Below are 8510 nucleotides of genomic sequence, written 5' to 3'. Positions count from 1 at the left end.
CTGAATTTCAGAGATCTTTGTTGGCTTGTGGCAGCCTACAGCAGTTGGATAGCTTGGAGCAAAGGGAAGAGCTAGGGTCCTGATCCCAAAAGGTAACCTTGTGCCAAGGCAGGGAAATTCACAACATGAGCATCCCGGGGGGGAGCAGACTGGGCATAGCATGTGGAAAGGAGGGCGGGCAAGGAGAGATGATTCCTATTTTGCAAAAGGCATTGATACTCTCTAAATGCAACTTTGCATATTCTCTAAGTGCTGAGTGCAGCCACCTCTCCTCTGGTTATGTCAGGGACAACAGCAGCACACCTTGAACAGGCAGTCAAAGAGCCAATCCCTCATGGGTTTGCTGCTGCTGCAGATGAAGTCACAGGCAGTACAGAACTGTGAGAGGCTCAGCAACTGCACAGGGATTTACAAAGGCATGAATGAAGATGAGAATAAAGATAAATAGTAAGAGACTGAAATTTCTTTTTTAAAAACATTCAAATGAATAGGAAGAGATTAGAGTGCTAATTTAAAAAGTCTGCAGTGAAACTCAGAGTCCTGAGTGATACTGCTGAGGGAGGTAAACTTCACTGGTTGGGTAACCTGTGCTAGGAGGTTTTGGGTTTGCTGCAGACTATTCAGGTGAGACTTTTTTGATTTAAACAGTGCCCCAGACCAGCTGTGATCATAGCACAGGCCTGTGGCAAGAGCAGCAATAGGTCTTGGTCTCTATAGACACATCAGTCACTGCTGAAAGCCTCCCAGAACCTGGAATCACCAACCGAACCCCTCTGTTCCTCCCACACTTTAAGCACCTTAATTGGGTGTAATTTTCACCCCTATTTCATGGGTTTGTAGCTGTATCCACTCCTAAGGACGCAATGGGCCTTTGAACAACCTCAGAGGCCTCTGGGCTGGATCCTTATTAAGGATCTGTCCACGATTTCCTGGTTTATTGCACTCTCTGTGTCTCTACCATTGAAGGTCATGACATCATTCCCTTCCTAATTTTTGTGTTCCTACCCAGATGGATAATTTGGGCAGTAACAATTCATCTGTCAGGGGCCGGTTTTATCCCCTGCAGTTTGATAGGCTGCAAAACACTTCCAGGAGGTCCCTCTTGTGGTTATCCACAACATGGATACAGGCGGAGCTGCAGGGAAACAGCCGAGCTACATTTAACAATTCACCCACCATCTTTTACCTTACGAAATGTCAGTTGCAACAGTGGGACAGAAACAAATTGGTAACTCCTAATTATGAGACACGTTTTCTTTTCTAATGAAGAGGGGCTGACAAGATCAATTCCTCATTACAATTCAGGGCGAAAAGAATGACAAAGTGGGACACTGTTTAAAATACATTAACAACTCTGCTTTGTAAGGTGTTCTTTCCCCCTTTCACTCTGCAACTGACAAAAGTCTAGGTTTAAGTCTTTTTTGTAAATACAAATATGAACATACAGCCTACCAGCAGCAACCAGCCACACAAACATTAGCAACTGTACTTAAAATTTACTGCATTTATTCTTATTTCCATTCTCTCAGTAATAACCTTAGAGGACTTAAAAATACGTAAGTATGCTTAAACGGCTCTCCACTCATATTGTTCAGGAACTGAGTAGGTTTATTGCCTTTTTGTGAACACATTTTCAGAATCTCACCATCACAATACTTCATATTTGCTCACCTTTACAAATCTCACATCTCAGGCATTTCTAATTTGCAGCCAAACCCAGGCAGATGAGAAGTGACTCTTCACTTAAACAATACACACCAGGTGTATTTGGCTACACACGTTTCATCTACACTGTTACAAAGTGTGCACAGAGGCACCATCAATCACAGACACATGGATGTGAATAATCAAAACTTGCTTTTGTGAGGTAGAGGTGGAAGGGGAGTGTGAGCATTTGGTAATGAAATCTGCAAGTTCAAGGTCACTGATGCTGTTTGCTACAGCCTGCTAATGCCAGTTTTATTAGAAAACCTTATGAGCATCCCTTCGTTCGTTTTTAATAATTCATGTACTGCAGGCTCACAAGAACACTCTCTGGCTTTAAGAGGCTGACAATACATCAAACCTCACTTGCTTTGCTCAAAGCACACATTACCATCCCTCAGTTAGTGCAAGGTCAGAAAATCCCCTCTGTTGGGTTTGATCAGGCCCCATGCAAGCCTGGCAGCAGAAAACACTTTCAATGCACCCCTGTGAAAGACAACAAATACCTACCATGGTTTGTTAGTGTTTCAGCTCTCTCTCCCTCCCTTTCTCTTTTTCCCTCCTCCTTGGTGTCTTTGCTAAGCACTGTTTTGCCTGACAGAACCTCTTCATAAGCCTCTCAGTCCCTTGACAGCTCAAGAGTTCATGCAGCCAAGGTGCTCTGGGAGTCACTTTCTCTAATTCACCTGCAAAAAGAGAGAAACAACTTGAAACCAGCAGTGATGGCGTGTTGATTCCAGAAGTGCTGGATGCAGCACATGAGGCAAACCACTGATCAGAGCACACCAGCTTCCAGATGGGACAGTCAGTGATCCATTTATAGCTGAGCAAACAGATGTCACTATGGAAAGCAACTTTTTATGATGTGCCCACACACATGTAACGACTTTCCCGTGCCAGTTAGAACTGATCCCAGAGAGGTTTGTCAACCACCTGGCAATCCCAGTTTCTGGGATGAGGATGACAGGAAATCCAACATGGCAAACACGGTCTATGTGAAACCAGCTCAAGAAGTCTCTATTTTAGTGTCACATGCATGTTAGGAATCAGACACACTACATTTAATTACCAAAAAGTAATTCTCTGTGGAAATCCTCAGTGCAGCCCTCGATCCTGTGTCAGATGCTGCACAAGAACCAAGGCTTCAGGTTGCAATAACTGCAAGTTGTTATTTAAAGACAGACAAGCACATTCTAACAAACTGCAGACGTCAGACTTGCGAGGAGCTGAAATCACCCACACCCCCTGTGCTGCCCATGCACTGCCTTTCCCAGCACACAGCATGGAAAAGATCCTTCAAGAGCAGCCTTCCTGTACTAAACTGGGAAACAACACCAGCACTGGCAGCATAAAACTGCAAAGAAATGCTCTATGAGAGAGAAGAGCAGAATAACAGAGCAGGTAATGTGAGAGAGGGAAGCATAAACTCACTGCACAGCAAGACACTCCAGTCCTTGCAGAAAATTCCTGTTTTCCTTTCACTACACATATCGTTGCATCAGCTCTCCAACAACGTTTTGAAGCAATTGGAAACCCAGTCAGTAAATTTCTGCAGATTGACACACACACACTAAAATGTTTTCCTTTTCTCCTGTATGCTGACCCCCCTTCTCCAGCAATGCCTTGCATATTGTGTGTCAGAGAAGCCTGACATTGTTAGAGATTAAAAGCATGTTTGGCAACAGCACAGGGATAGGTGAGATGATTTGAAAGCTGAGGAGATACTTAAACCTGTGATGTGACAGGGAATAATTAAAATGTTGCATCCCACAGAGATTTGAATGTGACAGGGGAAAAGGTAACAAGAGATCTCGCTTCCCTGTTTCCCTAGTTAGGAAGAAATTAAGCATGTTTACAGGACCAGTAGCTTTGGCAGCAAGGGCCTGATAGTTGTTTGTATGTCACACCACTGAATTTAGGATGTAGAACTGGGTAAAACAAAAAGCCAGACAAGAACACTGTGCAGGGGCCTGTCTGTTCCAGCAGCTGAAAATGCCAAGGAAGAAACCCCAAGAGAGTTAAGTGCAGTCATACTAAAAATACTTGGGAAAAGCAAGCTAATGAAAACCCTGACTGACCCCACTTCTCATCACAGAGGCTCTGTGCCCACCAAGGTGTATTAACACTCTACCAAATTGCTTCCCAGAAGCAATCAAGGAAGGGGATGTTCTTTCTCTTAAGAGATCCTGGAAGTCAGACAGGGGCAGCTGGGAGGAAAACTAAGCAAAGATCACTGCTTTGGCAGTATTTATTTTGCGAGCTAGTCATAAGCTCCTCCACGCTCAACAGCCTTTCACCATCTCCAGAACCAGCCATACTCTTTACAAGGTTGCTCTGCTTTTTAATAATACTAACTTGAGTCAGCAAATAGCAAACTAGAGAGAGTTTTATGAGACACATTTCTAGATAATGTATTTCAAATTATTTCTCTCCAAACTGAATTTCAGCTATCTTCACCTACTCTTCTTCCCTGTCACTCCCACATTTCACATTTTTGGTTTGTTATCTTCTCTGGTAGCTGTAACTTGGCAATTTCAGGCAGAGAGAAGGGCACTGGAATGTGTTGCTGACTTCAGCATATGCCCAGTACAATGTCTCCAGACTCCAGCAACACTCCAGCCCAGCCTCCTTCCCAAGACTACTGCAAGCTGTTGCTTATCAGCTCGCCCAGGCTGTGGCAAGCAGATGGACAGAGATAGCTGGCTGAGCAAGTTCTGGTGCTCAGTAAGTGCTGAGCAGGCTGCTGTCTAGAGGGCAAGTCTGCAAGAGCCGCCCAAGCTCTGGAAACGCACTCCTCAGGGCAGCCCTGGCTGTGCCGGGTGCTTCCCAGGGTTCTTGGAAAATCCAAAACAGGCTGGAAATGAATGTGTCACAGCCACAATGGGGGTAATCTCTGCTGGGCTGATGAAGTGAAAACACCACCACCTCTCCATACCCTGCCTTAGCAGGCAGTGACCTGTTTTCTTGTTTTCAAGACAGGTTAAGTTTTCAGTGACAAGTAAAGGTTGTTGGATGAAGGTATTTATGAACCCTGTCTTACCTGCCCTTTTTTTCAGCAGTGCGTGGCTGAAGTCAAGGCACAGACAGATGAATTACAAAGGGATCTTTATTATACAAATCAGAAAGCTGGAAAAAAATCCTGAAAATTGAGTTGAAGCTGATACATGATGTCTTCCAAGTCATTAACATCCTACGAATATTTCAGAAACACGCATAGGAGTGAAACCCTAATTTAGTTCAGACTTTGAGAGAACATTTTCAACAAAAGCACTAAACAGGAGGGAGTTTACTATAAAAGTGCAGACACAATATACAGAATAAAGTACATTTGACAGCACACAGAATTAAATTAAGGAAAACCAAAATCAAATCTGCTCCAACCATATGGACTAAGGCAGCATAACATAGCTCAGCACCAAATACATCAGAAAGCATTATGTGAAGTGAGCAGCAATTCCATAAATCCAACAGCCTCATTCCACTACCAGACTATAGCAGGAGATTTGTTCCTGCATCCTCAGGGAAGTAACAGCTGATGCCCAGATTAAAAAGCACAATATTTAAATGTGTGGCTGTCTTACCTAGGGGCAGCCACCCACACTTGCAAGAAAACTTGTACAGGAAGCTCCTTGCACCACCGAGAGCTTGGTGACCTTGAAAAAGTCACTTCTGCTCTGCATCGTGTGCCCCTAAAGTGTAAAACAAGAGTAAATAATCTCTGTCTCCAAACCAGGTCACAGCGGAGCCAAGCAGAGTCTGCAGTGTGGTTTAAAATCACTGGGGATTTGACACATTAGAAATGTTATTAAAACACCATGACACTGTAGCAACTTCCATTAAACATCCCATCCTTCACAGAGGAAGTTTATGCTTTGGCTCAAGACAAACAAAAAGAATTTCAGATGAGGCTTTTGTAGTAGGAGATATTCCTCCATCTGCAGCTGCATTCCCAGGGGACAGACAGTTAAACAGCCGGGGGTGATGAATATGCTCAGCTACCTCTGAGTGCCTTCAAACAGAGAAATGAAAAGGCAGGAGAAACAGGTACTTGCATTCCATGGGGACTGAAATATCAGAATTAGGGTGCTCTGAACCTCTAGAAAGGAGATATGAACTGTGTCTGGCACCCCAGTATCCCCTTGCAGCAGCGCCTTGCACAGAAGTGTTACTGGTGCAACAGAGAAGAGGAAATTGGGGTCACTGGACACCAGAGCTCCAAACCCCTCACTTCAGTGAGCTGCTCTTCAGGCTCCTGGCCAGGCCAAGTAGAACACCATGAAAATTGGTTTTAAATGCTCCATCAAGAAGGCACACGCTAACAGTTACTCAGCTGAAGCATTAAAAACACCCTCCACCTTCTGAATCTACCCTGACACCAGTATCTGCCCAGGAGAACTGCAGTTTGCAGTGTGCAGCACCCCAAGAGCAGAGTTTATACTGACAGGGCAGCAAGAACAACAGAGGTTGCTAATAACAAAGCAATGAGTATCTAACACAGCCCGAGGTGTATCAGACACAGTAACAGAAAATAACTGGAATTTATACAATTTTTTGTTACTTTCAAAAGTCAGAATGAGAGTCTTGCAACTTCAAATTGGAAGTTTATTTTAGCCTCTGCTTTGCATTCAGGAGACAGGTAATTTTTCATCACACCACACAAAGTGCTGCTGAAAATATGTTGTGTTTTTCTGCAGTATAATTTTATTGCTGGCCTTCTGCCAAGAGTCTTTCTGGCAGCATCTCCCACAGTTGGAAACTGTGTATCTGGGTCAGAAAAGACAAGCCGCTTTTCAGAACAGCTCAATACATTTGGCAGAGATGCTGATATTGTAATTGAACTCTTTCAGCAACTCTCTTTATGATGTACCCAGACACCAAACAAAACAAGATCTGCAGTGTTGATTGATGTCAAAATAACTGACAGAGAAATATCAAAATAGTTTTCCCTCATGCTAAAAGTATCAACAAACTGGGGGGAACAGATAAGAAATACAATTCATGAGGATTCAGAGAGGAGCACAGGGCAGAGAAATCTGCAAAATATGACTGACCTGTGCCTTGTGCAGATATTCACTATTTAAAATCCCAGCTCCTTGTATGGAACTTCCTCCTTCCCCACTACACGAAGAGAAATCCTGGCCACTCAGAGCCCCAGCAGCATTCTGGAAAGCAGTGCCCTGTAACACTGGGACACATTTAACAAGGCTCAGACTGCTTCCAACAGTATGCTCATCATCCGATTTCACCTGGAGACTGTGTATTCATAGGAGTTGTATTATTTCCCATGTAATGCATTTCCTGGCAAAGTTGCATCTGGGATAACCTTTAGAAGGCTGGAATTTTCCATCCAAATGAACAATTACAAAGCAACGCTATAGTTAGAAGCTGAAAAGGTACTTCCTCTGGCAAACTCTTATACTTCATACAACAAATACTTGAGTCTGGGATTACTTCTGCCTGTTCAGCTCTCATAATATTTCAAGCAAAGGCTGCTGTGCTTGAAGATTTCTCAGGAGCAGGCCCTGCCAGGCAGCCCCCACACCCAGCTTTAACTGCCAAAGACAGGGTAGGCACAAACTTGATAACCAGATCTGGATCCACAGCACCTGTAACCATTAGAATGGAGGAATCAAAGTCACCTTCCAGGGTCCAGAGCTCTGACAATGCTCACAGTGCAAGGAAAACAGCTGCCCACTTGTCAGCATGCAGGAAGCTACTGGAGAGCTCCTGGAGAGAATCCATCTGTGCCAAGGCGCAGATGGAGAACCTGGGGACCCTCAGGTCAGAGATGCAACTGAAAATCAGTGAACACATGGATTCCCCTCCACTGTGGAGGAAGGAATGGAAAAAGAGCCAAAAGAAATCACACTGGTACAGTAATTAAAGAAGTTGAAGAATCAAAGGCAAGCAACTGCTTAATCTAAATTAATGCATTAAGGTAAAGGAAACGGGGATGTGCAGAGTGTAGCTCATATTTTTAGCTCCTGGAAAGAAGGTGAAAAGATGGTCTAAGGGGAAATCATTACCAGCCTAACAGGAAGGTTAAAAAAGGAACAACAGAGGCACTGTGTGAGCACATAAGCAATCATTTGAAGAAAAAAATGCTCTATTTTAGATAGAATCACACCATCCAGTCTCAGAAAGAAATAGACATTAGTAGAAATAACTGCAGCTATTGAATTGTAATGTGTAAGAAAAATAACAGTTTTGGAAAGACTATAAATCCTCCGTAGGGATTGAACCTACTACAGACTCCTGATGACAGGAAGGTACTCGCCACACTCACCAGGTGGTCTTCAGAGCAGCACCCCAGCTGCAGACCTCGAGGTATTTTTTACATAGATCTTCCTCTAGATTTTTATCTGGCTTCACATTCCCTGAAACCTGCACAACCCCCAGCACAGCCAGAGCTACAGAGGGGCTCTAATGAATTTATTTTGAAATTGCCTTCACCTTCTGCTATGGGTGTCAAGGTGCACGACGGACAAGAGAGACACCAAGTGCAAAAAGCTTTAAAAACTGACTGCTGACACTTAAATAACAAACTGACACATAAACAGTTTAATGTTTTTCCTATTCAACCAGTCAGAAATATGCAAAGCTGAATTGCCTGCAAAATTGAGCACTGCAGAAAACAAAATATCTTAAAGGGTGCATTTCTTGGCAGGTGTCTTAAATAAAAAGTCACAGATTAGATAATACACAAATAATGAATAGCAAAGTATTCATTTGAGACAAGGTAGAATCACCACTGGATTCTCAACATCTGTGAAACACTGAACTGATTTGTGACTTGAGACACCCTA

At 43.5% G+C, this 8510-nt stretch overlaps 1 protein-coding gene across 8 annotated transcripts in view; it reads right to left on the bottom strand.

Annotated features, from left to right (window-relative positions):
• The window catches only part of STRBP (spermatid perinuclear RNA binding protein), a 40324-nt gene that overhangs the window by 30760 nt on the left and 1054 nt on the right, over positions 1 to 8510 (bottom strand). For all 8 annotated transcript variants that reach the window (XM_017745561.1, XM_017745555.1, XM_017745556.1 and 5 more), the window contains exon 2: positions 2215 to 2390. In XM_017745561.1, the coding sequence (XP_017601050.1) occupies positions 2215 to 2217 (3 nt within the window). In that variant the 5' untranslated portion in view covers positions 2218 to 2390. The remainder of the gene's footprint in view (positions 1 to 2214; positions 2391 to 8510) is intronic.

The sequence above is a fragment of the Corvus brachyrhynchos genome, unplaced genomic scaffold (genome assembly GCF_000691975.1).
Source record: "Corvus brachyrhynchos isolate BGI_N302 unplaced genomic scaffold, ASM69197v1 scaffold59, whole genome shotgun sequence".
Lineage (NCBI taxonomy): Eukaryota > Metazoa > Chordata > Aves > Passeriformes > Corvidae > Corvus > Corvus brachyrhynchos.
Note: the sequence above shows the minus strand (reverse complement) of the source record. Positions and strands in the feature narration are given on the sequence as shown.